The sequence below is a fragment of the Ictidomys tridecemlineatus genome, chromosome 2, assembly GCF_052094955.1.
Source record: "Ictidomys tridecemlineatus isolate mIctTri1 chromosome 2, mIctTri1.hap1, whole genome shotgun sequence".
Taxonomy (NCBI): domain Eukaryota; kingdom Metazoa; phylum Chordata; class Mammalia; order Rodentia; family Sciuridae; genus Ictidomys; species Ictidomys tridecemlineatus.
In genome coordinates, this window is record NC_135478.1 from 121,621,697 (window position 1) to 121,637,989 (window position 16,293).

General features: G+C 34.6%; 2 protein-coding genes across 4 annotated transcripts in view; one reads left to right on the forward strand and one right to left on the reverse strand.

The window, feature by feature from the left end:
* The window catches only part of LOC144375323 (BMP-binding endothelial regulator protein-like), a 217,103-nt gene extending 215,291 nt beyond the window's left edge, over positions 1 to 1,812 (reverse strand). For all 3 annotated transcript variants that reach the window (XM_078039709.1, XM_078039710.1, XM_078039711.1), the window contains exon 1: positions 1,685 to 1,812. In XM_078039709.1, the coding sequence (XP_077895835.1) occupies positions 1,685 to 1,704 (20 nt within the window). In that variant the 5' untranslated portion in view covers positions 1,705 to 1,812. The remainder of the gene's footprint in view (positions 1 to 1,684) is intronic.
* A 283-nt stretch (positions 1,813 to 2,095) lies between these two features.
* LOC144375324 (uncharacterized) overlaps positions 2,096 to 16,293 on the forward strand; it is a 92,886-nt gene continuing 78,688 nt past the window's right edge. Inside the window, exons 1-2 of the mRNA XM_078039712.1 lie at positions 2,096 to 2,238; positions 9,330 to 9,396. The gene's annotated coding sequence lies outside the window, so the exon portion shown is untranslated. The remainder of the gene's footprint in view (positions 2,239 to 9,329; positions 9,397 to 16,293) is intronic.

Sequence of the window (16,293 nt, forward strand, 5' to 3'; positions counted from 1 at the left end):
CTTTGGATCTCTACTAGGCCTCTGCTTAGCTATCCAAATCCTCACTGGGTTATTTCTAGCAATGCATTATACATCTGATACTATAACAGCCTTTTCATCAGTTACTCACATTTGCCGAGATGTAAATTATGGCTGACTAATACGCTATATACATGCTAAAGGCGCATCTATATTTTTTATCTGCCTTTTTCTTCATGTAGGCCGAGGATTATACTATGGTTCATATACTTACTTTGAAACATGAAACATTGGAGTTATTCTCCTGTTCGTAGTAATAGCCACAGCTTTCATGGGCTATGTTCTTCCCTGAGGCCAAATATCATTCTGAGGAGCAACTGTAATTACTAATCTTTTATCTGCTATCCCGTACATTGGTACAACCTTAGTAGAATGAATTTGAGGTGGCTTCTCAGTAGACAAAGCTACCCTAACACGATTTTTCGCATTCCACTTTGTTCTTCCATTTATCATTGCAGCTCTAGTTATAGTTCACCTTCTTTTCCTCCATGAGACTGGATCAAACAACCCTTCAGGCCTTATTTCTGACTCAGACAAAATTGCTTTTCACCCATACTACACTATCAAAGATATCCTCGGAGTCCTTCTTCTTATTTTAGCTCTAATGACCCTAGTTCTATTTTCATCTGATCTTCTAGGAGATCCTGATAATTATACACCCGCAAACCCCTTAAGCACTCCACCTCACATCAAACCAGAATGATATTTCTTATTTGCCTACGCTATTCTCCAATCTATCCCCAACAAACTAGGAGATGTCTTAGCCTTAGTATTCTCAATTCTTATTCTAATACTTTTTCCACTACTCCATCTATCTAAACAACGAAGCATAATATTTCGACCATTAAGTCAATGCATATTCTGAATTCTAGTAGCAGACCTATTTACACTAACCTGAATTGCAGGACAACCCGTTGAATACCCATTTATTATTATTGGTCAACTAGCATCAATCCTATACTTCACCATTATTCTCCTAATCTTACCAACCGTTAGCCTAATTGAAAATAAACTTCTTAAATGAAGAGCTCTAATAGTATAAATATTACTTTGGTCTTGTAAACCAAAAATGAAGTTACAAACTTCTTAGAGCAGTATATAATAGAAGAAGAAAATAGACTTTCCACCTTCAACTCCCAAAGCTGATATTTCTTACTTAAACTATTCCCTGCACTCGACCAGTTGCTTAAATTTTAACTTTGATGTCACTCACTATTAACTTTTATTCAATAATCCACTCCTATGTAAATCGTGCATTTAATGCTCTCCCTCATTAAACCACTATTAATTCATGTACATAGGACAGTATATGTTTAATCAACATTAATATTATACCCACCATGCATATAAGCACGCTCATAATACTAACATAGTACATAATACAGTATCTTATTATTTCACATTAACTGCTTGTCAATATGACTGTGATATACCCAATAACCCCTGTTTAAAGTACATAGCACATTAATATCACTGGCGGTACATACCACATTCAGTCATAAATCTTCCTCATTCCAAATGACTATCCCCTACCAAATTTGGTCTCATAATCTACCACCCTCCGTGAAACCATCTACTCGCCCACTCCGTGTCCCTCTTCTTGCTCTGATCCCATTTTAACTTGGGGGTAGCTAATGATGAACTTTATCTGGCATCTGGTTCCTACCTCAGGGCCATAAACTGCATAATCGCCCACTCGTTCCCTTTAAATAAGACATCACGATGCGTCTGCAGCAGCGGCGCCCCGCGCCACTGGAACACGCCGTCGACGAACACGCCATTCTTCCCCAGGCAGCGCAGGTACAAGTCGCCGCCCGTGTCGGTCCGGGGCTGCGCGGGTTCGGGGGCCGCTGCCCGGCGGCGTGAAGATCTCCAGGTGGTGCCGCGAGATGAAGCTGGAGTGACCCATGCTCACGTCCACCGAGCCCTGCAATGAGTTGCGCCCGATCGTCCCCGAGCGCTTCTTCATGAGGTGAACTCCCGGCCCTCGAGTCGCGCCGTGGCCCAGCCGACCGGCGGGGACCCGCCGCCCCCGGCCCCGCCTCCCGCGGGAGGGGCGCCCGCGCCCTAGAGCAGCCGCCGCCGCCGCCATCGCCTGCGAGGCCTGCGCGATCCGCGCGGTCTCCCTGGCGAGGCTGAGGCCCAGGCGCGGTCATGGGCCCCGCGAGCTGAGGACAGGCACCGAGGCCGCAGGCCGACGAGGAGACGCATATTCTTAAGGTAAGCTTTATAATCACCTTGTCCAATTCATTCATAATACCCCCCCCACACACACAGTCTCACATGAAATTGGAAAAAATACCATAGAAGTGATATCTTTATGATTCTGTGCTTTCCTGTTTAACAACCTGACGTGTTTGTATTTGTTCAAGTCAAATTTTGTATCTGTCTAAAGATTCTTGTTTTTCAAATAGTTTTCCTCACCTAGGTATTGCTGTTTTTGAGTTAAGGCACTTTCTAGTACTTTATTTTATTTTTATACTGCAAAAGGCATATTATCTTTTATTTATAATCTAGCTGGCTATTTTTGTGTATATGAAAGCTAATATAAATTTTATTTTATAACTCTTTATGGTGGGTGAACAAAACTACAGTTAAGATTTGTATGATTATAAATATAAATTTATTCCCTGTAAGAGTTTATCTTTAGATCCTTTTGAATTTTCTATGTACATAATAATCTGCAGGTAATGGCAGTTGCATCTGTTACTTTCTAATCACTCTATTTTTTTTCTGGATAAAATATGCTAGTATAAGCAAAAATCCTTGTTTTACTTCTGATATCCAAGTGTAAGGTTTCAATATTTCTTCATTAAGTTTCCTTTTTGGTTTGTCATTTTTATAGTGCTGGTGATTTGAACCCAGGGCCTCTACTGAGCTACAGTCCCAGCCCTTTGATAAGTAAGTTTACTGATTCTTCCTTTCTATCTTCCTAGTTTTTGTTTTGGCACTGGGGATTGAACCCAGAGTGCTTTACCACTGAGCTACATCCCAGTATGTTTTATTTTTACTTTTTATTTTGAGTCAGGGTTTTGCTTAGTTGCTCAGGGTCTTGTTAGGTTGTTGAAGCTGGCCTTGAACTTGCATCCGCTTCCCAAGTCACTGGAAATACTGGCATTTGCCATCACACCCAGCTATTTGGTTCTTCATATAAGATCAATACTGCAATCCTGGGCTAAAACCAACTTGGTTTATAAAACTTTAAAAAAATTTGATTGATCTAAATTTCCCATATTTTAAAGAATATTTTACTTAAATGCATAAGGAAAATGGACTTTGAATCATCTTTTTCAATTTAACCTTGGAAGGTTTTGGTATCTGGATTTTGCTAGCCTCATTATTTGTAGTGAATAGATATATGTATGTATGTATATATATATAATATAAATATATATATATATGTTTATTATATATATACATATATAATTTTCTACATTTCCTTACACATATATACATATGTGTGTATATATATATATATATATATATATACACACATGTTTTTATATATACATATATAAAAAATACTCTGTTATGGTTTAGATATGAAGTGTCCCCAAAAAGCTCATTGTGAGATAATGCAAGAAAGTTCAGAGGGGAAATTATTAGATTATGAGAATCTTAACCTAAGTAGTGCATTAATTCACTGATAGGGATTAACTGTGGGCGGGTAGGGTGAGGTGCATCATCTGGGGTGTGCCTTTGTGGTATATATTTGTCCATGGTAAAGGGAGTCTCTCTGCTTCCTAATTCAATGTTCTGAGCCACTTTGCTCTACTACATTCTTCTGCCATGATGTCCTGCCTTACTTTGAATCTTGAGGAATGGAATCAGCCGTCTATGGACAATTGTAGGGAGACACCATCTCAAAAATTATATTTAAAAAGGGCATTGGGGGGATGGGGCTGTGCTTCAGTGGCAGAACACTTGCCTAGCATGTGTGAGAAATGGTTCAATCCTTAGCACTGCATACAAAAAAAAAATAAATAAAAGAAAGGCATACTGTCCATCTACCACTACAAAAAATTTTAAGAAAAATGGCTAGTATGCACAAGGCATACTGGGTTCAATCCTTAGAACGGAAAAAAAAAAATGTTTGTTTTATTTTTCCACAACTGTTTGATAACTTCCAGGGTTAAGAAATCAGGCCTGCATTGTTTTTATTGGAAGGCTAATTCATCTATATTTAAATGTTTGTAGGGCTCTTCATAGTTTCTTAGCCTATTTCAAGTGTGATAGTTGGCAATTTTTTAGTTCTGATATTTTTGCTATTTTATTTACAATTAGTTTTATCAAAGATTTATCAATTTTTAACCTTGAAAGGTTTTGATATCTGAATTTTTATTGATTTTTTTAAAAAATAATGATAATGGAATGCATTATAATTCTTATTACACATATACAGCACAACTTTTCATATCCCTAGTTGTATATAAAGTATGTTCACACCAATTCGTGTCTTCATACATGTACTTTGGATAATGATGTCCATCACATTCCACCATCCTTGCTAATCCCCTGCCCCTCCTTTCCCTCCCACCCCTCTGCCCCTTAGAATTCATCTATTCCTCCCATGCTCCCCCTTTCTACCTCATTATGAGTCAGCTTCCTTATATCAGAGAAAACATTTGACATTTGTTTTTTGGGGATTGGCTAACTTCACTTAGCATTATCTTCTCCAACGCCATCCACTTACCTGCAAATGATTTTATTCTCTTTTATTGCTGAGTAAAACCCCATTGTGTATATATACCACTTTTTTTTTCTCCATTCATCCACTGACGGGCATCTAGGTTGGCTCCACAGTTTAGCTATTGTGAATTGTGCTGCTATAAACATTGATATGGCTGTGTCCCTGTAGTATGCTGTTTTTAAGTCTTTTGGGTAGAGACCCTGATAGCTGGGTCAAATTTTGATAGCCTCATAAAATTATCTGGGGAGTGTAGATAATACTTTGACAAAGCTTCATAAAAATTGGTATTAAAAAAGTTAATTTCCCATATTTTATGTTTACTTTCTATTAATTTCTACTTTTTCTTTATAGCTTTCTTTTTTCCATTACATATGAAAAATATAAAGATGTTCATAGATTGGAAACAATATTGCAACATTATCCCAACTAAAATTTCAGCAAATTTGGTGTGTTGTGAAATTTGACAAGTTGATTCTATGCTTTATGTGCTTAGTATGGCCAAACTAAAATAGAAATTACACACTGTGGAGCATATGTGCATTTTATATGACAGAAAAAAATATTTGTTTTTTTAATGCTTTCAAATCAATGAGAAAAATATCAACAAACAAATTTTAAAACATGCAAAACACATAATAGTTGATTTACAGATATGACTAAATAAATGGGTTTTAAACATAGATATGATGTTGAAATATTCACTTAAACCATGCAAATTGAGCATTATTAAAGTAAAAATGTATAGAATCCCTACAAAATTTGATATGCCTTTAAGTTTGCAGAAAATTTAGTAATGATGAAGTAAATCAGACCAAAAATTAGTAAGAGTGAATAAACATTTGAAAAATACAATAAACAAGCTTGAATTGCCATATTATAGCATAATTGCCACCGCCATATTAACTTATATTAACAAATATTTTGTGTATCCTAATCTTGCACCAAAGAGAGATTATTAATAAATGATTTTAAGTAATATCAGCACATATTTTTTAAAAAGCTTCCCATGATTCTATTCTACTTTTTGAAAAATGTAGCATAAAATCTGCAATGATTATGCAGTGAAATACAATAATGAGTATACCTATGACTGCACTCAATTAGAGACCATATAATTTTTTCCCCAAAGTTGTAATGTACCAAACCTCAAAGCCAATCTCAAAGAATACCAAATAATCAATTTAATATACATAAGAAGATAGTCTTTAATGACTATTTAAAGATAAAAATCAATGGTAAAATATACCTAAAAAGCCATATTCCTTTGGAAGTGAAAAAACACACTGCTAAATAATTCAAGGGGTTGTGGAATAACAATAGAAATAATGAAATATATATGAGTGAATGATAAATAATGACTACATATCAATACCTAAGTAATGTTGCTAAAATAATAATTAGAGGAAAATTTAAAACTTCAAGTGCATCCATTAGAAAAGAAGAAAGATTGACCATTATTGAACTAATTTTTCAAATCAAAGTGTAGAAAAAAAGATAAAAGAACGTCAATGAAAAAGAGAAAAACAGATAAAACACAAACAGATATTAGTGAAATATTAAGCAAAGAAGTTGTGCAGATTTCAGTCAAGCTGAGAACTAGTTTCTTAAAACAGACTAGTTATTTACTAGACATCAGCAAGACTTATCAAAGAAAAGAAAGAAGGTGCCAATAAATCATATTAGAAGGACCATGTCATCAGATCAAGTAGTAGATGAAAAGTTATAAAAGATGAGACAATATAGTTTGTCATTACAGTGAAAATATTAAATACATAATGCTCTAGAGCGTATATATAAAGTGCAGTCCAATTAAAGTTACAGGAATTAAATTCTGAACCTCACCTACATTCTCTCATCAAATGGCAAACTTACAGTGTTTCATGTAAGGCTTATAACACTTTCTAATAATAAAGAGATTAGCATTTTAATCAAATTGTTTCATAGAATACATAGAGAAGCAAAGGTATTCAACTGATGTCGTGAGGCTAATAAAACCTCATGCCAAAACCTTCAAAAGACAGACTATTTCACTTTAATTAAATATAGTAATGTGGGGGAAGTCACAATATGAAAATATAGAGTTCATCCCAAGAATAGTTTAACTGAAAAAATTACTTAGTGTAACGTATAGCATTAACAAAATGACAAGAACAAAAGATTTGAATATTTCAATCATTCTTGGAAATGTTCATAAAGGCCATTTCTGATAAAAAGTTCATTATAATAGCAGAGAATTTAACCTGACTTATGCTATGATCATTTCTTTTTAACAATATCCTAGATATCACCAAAAGCAATGAGAAAAGAGTCATATGAATTAGAAAGAAGCAGGAGAGTTGCCATTTATAGACAAGTTTATTTTTTTTACATAATTCCTTAAAGAATCTAAAGATAACACATTTAGAACTAACTATTCACTGAGCTCAAGTTGTCAGTTGCTAGATTCAAGCTCAATCTACAAAAATCAACAAAGTACCAACACATCAACAATAATGATTAATTTTATCTTCATTTAATCCTTCCTGATTGGGCTTCTTTTATGTGGATCAGAGTTTCTAAACTATCATTTTTCTTCTCTCTTGTGGACTTATTTTAACATTTCTTGCAAGACAGGTCTATTCATGACAAATTTATTCAATTTTTGTTTGTCAAAGTAAGTCTTCACTTCTTTTTTGTGAAGAATGAATTTACTGAGTACAGAGTTCTAGGTTGGCTTTTTTTTTTCTTTGAACACTAAACACGTCAATCCAGTCTTCTTGCTTGAATGTTTTCTGAGGAGGTATCAGATATCAATCTTATCCTTGTTTCTCTATGGATGACTTTGCTTTGTTTTGTTTTTGTTTGTCCTCTGATAACTTTTCAAGATTTCCTTCTTGTCTTCAGTTTTCTGCTATTTGAATATGACATACCTAAGTAAGGTCCTGTCCCCCACACCCCCTCCCCCACATTCATTGGGTGTGGTGCTCTTTGAGCTTCTTGGATTGGTGGTTGGTGATATGGTGTTGGTTTTTAATTCTGGAAAGTTCTCATTCATTATTACCTCAAATAGTTTCTGTCTTCCTTTCTCTCTTCTCTTTCTGGCATTTTCATTATATATTTGTTATACTTTTTGTAATTGTCAAACACTTCTTGAGTATTTTGTTGTAACTTTCTTGTTAAAAAATTTTTGTTTTTGGTTGTTGTTGTTTATGTTTGTTTTTCAGCTTTGGAAGATTTTGGTATTTCCTCAAGTTCACTGATTATTTCCTCTACTGGGTCCAGTATACTTAGGAGCCTAGCAAAGATGCACTTTGTATCTATTATGGTGTTTTTGATCTCTAGCATTTTTTTTTGTGATTCTCAGAGTTTCCAACTCCTTGGTTACATTATATATCTGTTCTTGCATATTGTCCACTTTTCAGTTAGAACCGTGACATATTACTCCTTGCTGATTTTGATTCCTGGTCTGATAATTTCCACAAATTTTTGAGTCTGGTTCTTATGCTTGCTCTGTCCCTTCAAACTGTGCTTTGTCTTTTATTATGACACATAGATTTTATTGAAAGTCAAGAAAGTGAGACCTGGTGTTTCAGCTGACCTCTTATGGAGACTAAATAATGAGCAGGCTCCAAATGTTTATTACATATGATTTTACATCAAAGACATTCATTGTATTTTTGAACTGGGTTGTGATAATAGTTCATGTAAACCAGTCAGAGGTATAAGATTAAATAATTGTTCACCAAAATATGTCACCAAAAGGGCAGGTAGGTCTTTCCCCTTGAGAACTGAAAACCACATATGCTTCTCTTTCCTGAAGTCCCTTCTCATTTCCCACCCCTGCTTATAGGGATGCAGGTATCAATAAATCCTTTTGTAAAATCATATATAATGCATTTATGTTCTTCATCATGTCCTGTTCACATGTTGATCATTAAATAGAAATTGGTTTTATACTAGACTAAAACAGATATAATACGCTTTCAGAATTATTAAAAGTATATATTTTCTTGTAGTTTTTTCATGATTTAATTTTTTACAATTACTCTTCACCTTTTTGTAAGATTGGAAATTGATATCTAACTTTTAAATTTCTAAATAGCCAGCATCTATTGTTATTTATTGAAAAGCCATTAATTTTTTCATTACTAATTTGAAATGCCACTTTAATGATGTACTCTTTATTATATTTTTTTGATCTGTTTTTTGAATTTACTCTTCTATTGAACAGTGCTAGTAGAGCACTGTTTTAAATGTTGTAATTCTACAACATGTTAATATCTACCAAGATAAGTCACTACCTTTAGAATGTATTTCAAAAATTTCCTGCATATTTAGGAACATTTTGTAAAATCCCCCACCTCCCCAATGAATTGGGACTATTGTTTTTAGAAATAGCCTCCATTTTCAGATCAACTTGGAAAGAATACTGCATCTATACAGGACAGTGATAAATGTATGTTGTTTATTCAACATGTATGGCTCAGTAATATGTTATAATTAATATAGTTTTGAAAATTTTTCTTTAGGTTTATTTATGAGCATTTTATATTATTTAATATTATTATTTTTTTAAAGAGAGGGAGAGAGAGAGAGAGAGAGAGAGGGGGAGAGAGAATTTTAATATTTATTTATTTTTTAGTTTTCGGCAGACACATCTTTGTTTGTATGTGGTGCTGAGGATCCAACCCGGGCCACAAGCATGCCAGGTGAGCGTGCTACCGCTGGAGCCACATTCCCGGCCCAAGCTAAGGTTATTATTAATAGACTCTCTCCCATAATATTTTAAGTTAATTATTTTAGGTATGCTGAGAAATTATCAATAATTTTAAAATAAGAATTTTAAATAGCACTTTTATTTACTAACCACTTCTAATGAAATTTTAGATGATTCAATTATTTTTTTTTCTATGTAACCAGTCATATTTAAAGGATAATCTTGTCTGTTCCTTCATATATTCATCTCTTATTTCTTTTACTTGACTTATTTGCATTGGTTGAGACATCACAAATGACATGGAATATGATGATTATACCAGACACCCTTGATGTAACATTAATGACAATATTTTTGTATAATGCTGCTGTTGATTTCTAATAGTTACTGTTGACAATGCTAAAAACTACATCTAATTGTAATTGCTTCTAAAAATGTGATTCAATCTGAATTTTGTCAGTTGCTCTTTTTTCACCTATTGCCATATTTTTTCTTTAATTTATTAATACACTTATTTCTTAATGTCCTAACTTTTCTTAATATCTTAACATTCTTCTATCTGTGGACTAAATGATTCTTTAATATGTTATATTGTTCTTTTAATATAATGCTAGATTTAATAATCCTTAAGATTTAATATTTTATCAAGGATTTTTTCATTCATATTAATAAATGAGACTTAGTTACAGGCCATTTTTCTTTTAATCTTTTTCCTAGCAAGTAATTTTTTTTAATTAGGAAAAGACATAATACATTATTATGTTATCAATTTTATATATAAAGTAAAAATATAATGAAGTAAAAGCAAAAAATATTACATTTTGCTAATCTTTCTTTTATTGCAATTTCTAGTTGATGTAAAAATGTCTTTTAATATTTCTTAATGATTTTGTTTCCATTTACTAGAAAGGACATTGACCTTTATAAAATGAATTAGTGAAAAAGAAAAAGATTGTCAGTAAGATGAACTAAACATAATGGATTTTGCTTAAATATGCATTCAAAATAAACTGGATGATTCTTTAAGTTATTGATTCAGAATACAGTGATTCAATGGAAAGTATTACTCATTTAAAAAATTAACAACAATAAAGCAAAAGGAAAATATTTCCTTATATCCCTATTTTCCATAAGTAGATATGCTATATAATATATTTTATCAGGCCTTCATCTGTCTTTCAATGTCAACTAAGTGAAATTCTTAATCTGATTCATGAAGTTCTTTGCATGCTATATTAATATTCTTGATGAAACATACAAAATTTTGTTTTTTCTTTCATGCTCTAGGTGATCATTGCTAAATAGGATGACTTCACTAAAATGTCTTTCATTAAATTAAGATAGCAATAGATTTTACTAATAATTCTCAAAGGACATTCACATGAGATGTAAAATTCAAAAGAATAAAAAGAATTTGTTAATTGTAAACATAATTTTTCTCAGATGATTTGGAGACATTTGCTGTTGCTATGAGTGGATATAGAAGACTTAATTACATGATTTCTTAGATTTCCTAATGTGCATTTTAGTTTTTACAACAGATGTTCTTTTATAACTCGTCTTTTATCATCCTTAATAACCTGACTGCAGTTTTTCAATTTCATAGTTTAAATTAGTTTATTTGAAATTATATTAAACATCTAATATGGGAAAGGAACATATGATCATATTTGTTCTGGCTATGGACTAAATTTGGTTAATGACCGTGTACAAGGAATAGCTGCTGGCACATTTAACTACTTAGGGTTTTGGTGGTACTTTCATACTGAGTACTAGTTATTATGGTCTTTCCTAGCTGCTTTATGCCCCATGGCAGTTCTAATATCAAAGGAGGTTAGATCTCCCAAATATGAAATGTATAACATCTCTTATTTAGCAGAAGCTTTCACAACATTACACTAAGAAAACTTTATTTTTAAAAATACACGTAATATGCCTAATTTCTTTAATAATACAAGTCATATACTTGATTACTTTAATAATATAAGTGTATGCCTGATTACTTTAACCAGTTATTTTCTACTTATAGATAGACATTCTAGAAAATAATAAAATAAGATTTCCTCATTGTCTTTTGGGAAATGTTTATATCTACAATTTATATGAAAACGTGAATTTATTAATATTTATTTCAGTAACAGTGAGTATATTATTAAAAATATTCTGATCTGAATTTGAGCATTTGCTTCTAGTGATGCAGTGGGATATTAGTATATGTTACACAACGGAGTCACGAGTGTAAGATTTGGGATGTCTAAAATTGGGCTTTATTATTAATAAAATGTCAGAGAATGAGTTAGAATGAACAGTTTATTGAAGGGGTCTTGTTTCTCCTCTTTTTACTATCTTTGGGAATATTCGGTCAATATTTCTTTAATCTCTTCTTATGGAAAATTATAAAACTAAGGGTCAAAGAAATAAACTGAGCAGGTAGAAATGGAAATGAGAAAACCATAAAATGATTCTTCCAACTTTGAAATGATTTAAGCACTAGGGTAAGTATTTAGGTTGAAATTGGGTCTTGACTTAACTTAGTTATACAATAATTCTCAGAACATCTAGTGACTCTTTTCTATCTCCTGAGAGTGGCCAGAAAATGAGACTTAGTAACAGCTTCTCTGTGTGGGCTCATTTTAGTTCATCAAAGTGAAACCCTCTGAAGAGTGTCTTTCTCCATGTTGTGTGTCACATTTAAGCAATTACCAACTACTTTTCATTTTTCCTGTCACACTATTTTCTCCATTTTACCCTTTCTCTTTTTAAATCTTTTATATATTTATGCCTCTTTTTTTCATGAGTGCACAGATTAATACCTCTTAGCTACTTGCCGTCTTTTATCTTAAAAATATTTGACAATTCAGTTTCATTCACACACACACACACACACACACACACACACACACACACACACAATTCTAAATTTCCTGGATTGAAATCTGGTGTCCACCTACCATGGTCCACCTCAAACTTATTTTTCCAAATTTCCCTTTGATCTCTCTTTTTAATTAATTAGTTAGGTTTTTAAAATTTGGGTTTTATTTATTTTTGGTGGTCTGGGAATTGAATCCAGGGCCTCACATATGGTAGGCAAATGCTTTTCCATTGAAAGCTACATCCTCTTTAACTAAGGGCTTTTTTTTTTTTTCCGTTGCCTCTAAACTTGAGAGATATTTACTTTCTCATTTCTCATCCTTATAAATACAAAATAATTGCCAGGATATTTTCAGTGCATGTCGTTAGGGGTTCAAGGTATTTCAGGGCTTGAGGTTTTCTCTTGTGAGACCTTGGAAGAGAAAAACATCATATAAGAAACATGGTGATTATGTGCAGCACAATAAAGTGATGTTCCACTTTATTCAGGGATAGTCTAGGCACTTCGTATCTGCCAAACGTGGGACTGGAACCTGAAAATCACAACTTATGCCGTGGGGCTTAGTGAACTTACCTGTTTACTGTGCCCTGGTGCTGGAGGCCGGAGTTTACCCACTCACCACACAGGTGTTGGCAGCTGCCCCAGAGGGCCAAGCCCCGTGAATCTCATACTACATGGAGGTAGGAAATAAGAATCTGGGGATTCCTTTCTTTTAAGGCACAGGAGACAGTCTTCTCTTCTCATGAGGAAATTGTGGACAGAAAACGTCCTCTGTTCACACAGATGATGTTGGCTTTTCTCTAGAGAGCTCTGAAGAGGATGAAGAAAATAGAAATAACTCTTTAATAGGTTTTCTCATTTTTTTTCTTACAAATACTTAGAAATGTAGATCTGCCTACTTGGCCCCAACTTATTTTTTAATATTAAACCTATTCGTCCATTGGTTATTATTACCATTCCTATAAAACTTATAGTCTGTGAACAACTGGGGACTGCTGCAGACTCTGATGTAGAATTGGCCTCAGTTGTTGTATCGAGGTGTGAGGAAGATATTTAGCATCAAACTCTCATCAGAGTGTGGAGACCGTCCATTCTCTAGAGTGTAAACTTGGCACTCTGGCCTGCCTTGCACAGAGGCTGAGCATGTTCCCAGGGCCAGAGGACCATTTATAGCTGTAGAGTGCAGGTGCTTATGATGTGTAGCCATTGGAGGGCACAGGAATAGTGAGTGCTGAGATAGGGAGGCATCGATAATGTTGGCTACAGCTGGTGCCAAATGAGAAAAGTGAAGCAGAGTGGGTAAATAATCTTCTCAAAGTTGCACAGCAAGGAGGGATAGAATCAGGCCCTCAGTGTAACAGACAGCCATGGCACTCAAGCGCTATGAAGATTTATGGCAGACTAAGGCAAGAAAAGTGAAGGAAGTTATTGTGTAAGCAGGTGGAAAGGCCCTTCTGCAGAGGATGTGTATGACGAGAGGCCCAAAAAGTAAGAAGGGGAGGCTAGGGATTGTCTCAGGAAAGTGCCCACTGTGTTAAAGGCACAGCTAGAGTGGGGTAAGAATGGGAAGGACAGGTGTCTGGGGCCACATCACACAGGTCCAGAAGCTAGCAGTGAGCTTTCTTGTGTCCCTCAATCATTGATGCTGTTTCCTCTTGTCACCTGTGGAGTTTATTGATTTTTCTAAGGTGTTCACCTAGCTCCCCAATTGAGACTTTTCCAAATATCTTCCTATAACTTTTCAAAATCGAGTGCTTTCCCCTTGATTTGAGGTGTTTTCCAAAGGCACTCTGGAGTTATAGTTTTTGTGCATTTGTGTAGAATGAGCAATCTTTCCTGAGTCAGAGGGTGTATTGCTTCTCTGTGATTCTTTCTTTGTGTGTTTGGCTTTTCACAGATTGAGAAGGCCACAGGGAATGCATACAGCATGGTTCCCAGTACCTAGGAGATTTTTCTTGCCCACAGTATCACTGGTTTTCAGTGGGATCTTTTCTCCTGCTCCCACTGCCAGCCAGCCAGCTGGGGTCCATCTTTCTTCAGGAAGCAGAGGGGAATGTGGTTACACACAGACAGCAGCCTTAGCAGTGCTTCAGGCTAAGGCAGGGGCAGGAGGGGCACAGCACTAAGAGAATGGCTTTAGACCATATACTTCTCCTCTCCTTCATTTGTTGTCACATGCTGCAATGCCAGGCTGGCTCTGTGAAGAGGCATGCTGATGGCAGTGGGGGCAGGAGTGCAGGGTAGGGAGTGGCAGACATAGATTACTTGTGCTGCCTCAAAGAGCAACGGCTAGGGAATACATAGGTTCTCCATGACGATTTTCTTCTTTGGCATTTCTTAAAGGGATGTTCCCATGCTTGCTCCCTGCACCCCAGCGCTTTACGTCTATAGGGGTTTGTGCAATTCCGGATGTACTAGAGCAAAGTAGCATACCAAACATTTCTTTTCCAATGAGTAAATGGTATCATAATGCAAGCCCTAAAATGAGATCTTAGACATAACTGTGCTCAAGTGTACATGGCAGTCACATTACCAAGAAGCTACATACTGCAAACCTCACAGCTGGCCCCAGTACTCAGCTACTCATTTTTTGCCTGTTGTCAAAAAATCTGTGTCTGAAAGGTTGTGGGGTGGGGGACAGAGATGGAGTGTGGGGAGGCAAACAGCATGGGAGAACCTATGGTGTCTTGTTTTTTTTTGTTGTTGTTTTTTGCATCATTTAGGTGAGCAGGTGTTTTTTTCTGCTGAGCGCACCACTGGGTATGCTTTTAAATCCACTTTAAGTCATTTTAAAATTCTTTCATCCTGGAATACTATTCATATTTGCTTTAGATGATATATTTCTTTTCTCTTTATTTTTCTTAGTATTTATAGCTGTGTTAGTGGGAAATTGGAAAAGTCTATGTAAAAGACATCACCTGAATGATGATTTATTTCATTGAGGGTTTTGAACTCATTGTATCAATTCAGTAGCAAAATGAACTTAAATTGCTTCAAATTTCAACACTGTATTTAAAAATCTATATTTTTCTGAGACAGTAAAACTTGAAATCATTTTTTTTACATTTACACAGATCTCATACATTAATATATGAATATCAGTGATTAGAGTTTTTTAAAGTAATTTCTTATTAATGCACTCACATGTCTCATACCATCCCCAGAGAAGTATATAGGATATTCTAAATCCTGTCTTATTGAATTTATATATTGATACAAATTAACATATAAATATATTCCACATATATCATTCTGAATTTAATAATTTTATTTTCATAGACTTAGATACTCTCTGAATTGAAAAAAATTATAATTAGTGTACATATATATATCATTATATAGTTATATGAGGAGTTTATTTTACATGGTAATTTGTAAAATATAGCTAATCAAATACTGTGATATACTTGGGATCTTATTAAAGAGGAGAATAATAATGAATACATGTGTATGTATTTGTATTTTTAAGTGCTTGATAATATATTTATGAGTGGTGGTGCATTACTCATGCTAATTAGGAACTAGTTACTCCTAAACCTTTTGGAACAGATCTTACATGGTTTGTCATAGTTTTATGAGAATTTTCTTGGAATGAGAGTTTTGTTAGGTTTGTATTTACAAATATTTTAAACAATTTATTTTATTTTTGTATAGCTCTGCAGTGAAACTCACATAAAAATCTGAAGATTTTTCTGGGAGGTAGGGGGAAATACTTTTCAGCTTATTTTTTGTGTTATACATTAAAATGGACTCAGAATCAGTAGCAAGACAAGGTCATCAACTCCTGAAAGGAGTTTTAGGAAGGTCAGGGCAATAGAACCAGGACTTGCCCTTGTCCTGGGGCAGGACCGTGAGTGACAGGAATAGGTAGGCACTTGGAGGATTGGGAGCAACTTGCCTGAGTGGAGCCCTGTAGCTCAGATCAGAAGTCAGAGTGGAGAACCAGTCATCCCCATAGGCACAGAGATGTGACATATCCTTCAGACTCTGGATCCATATGCCTATGAAATGGTCTAG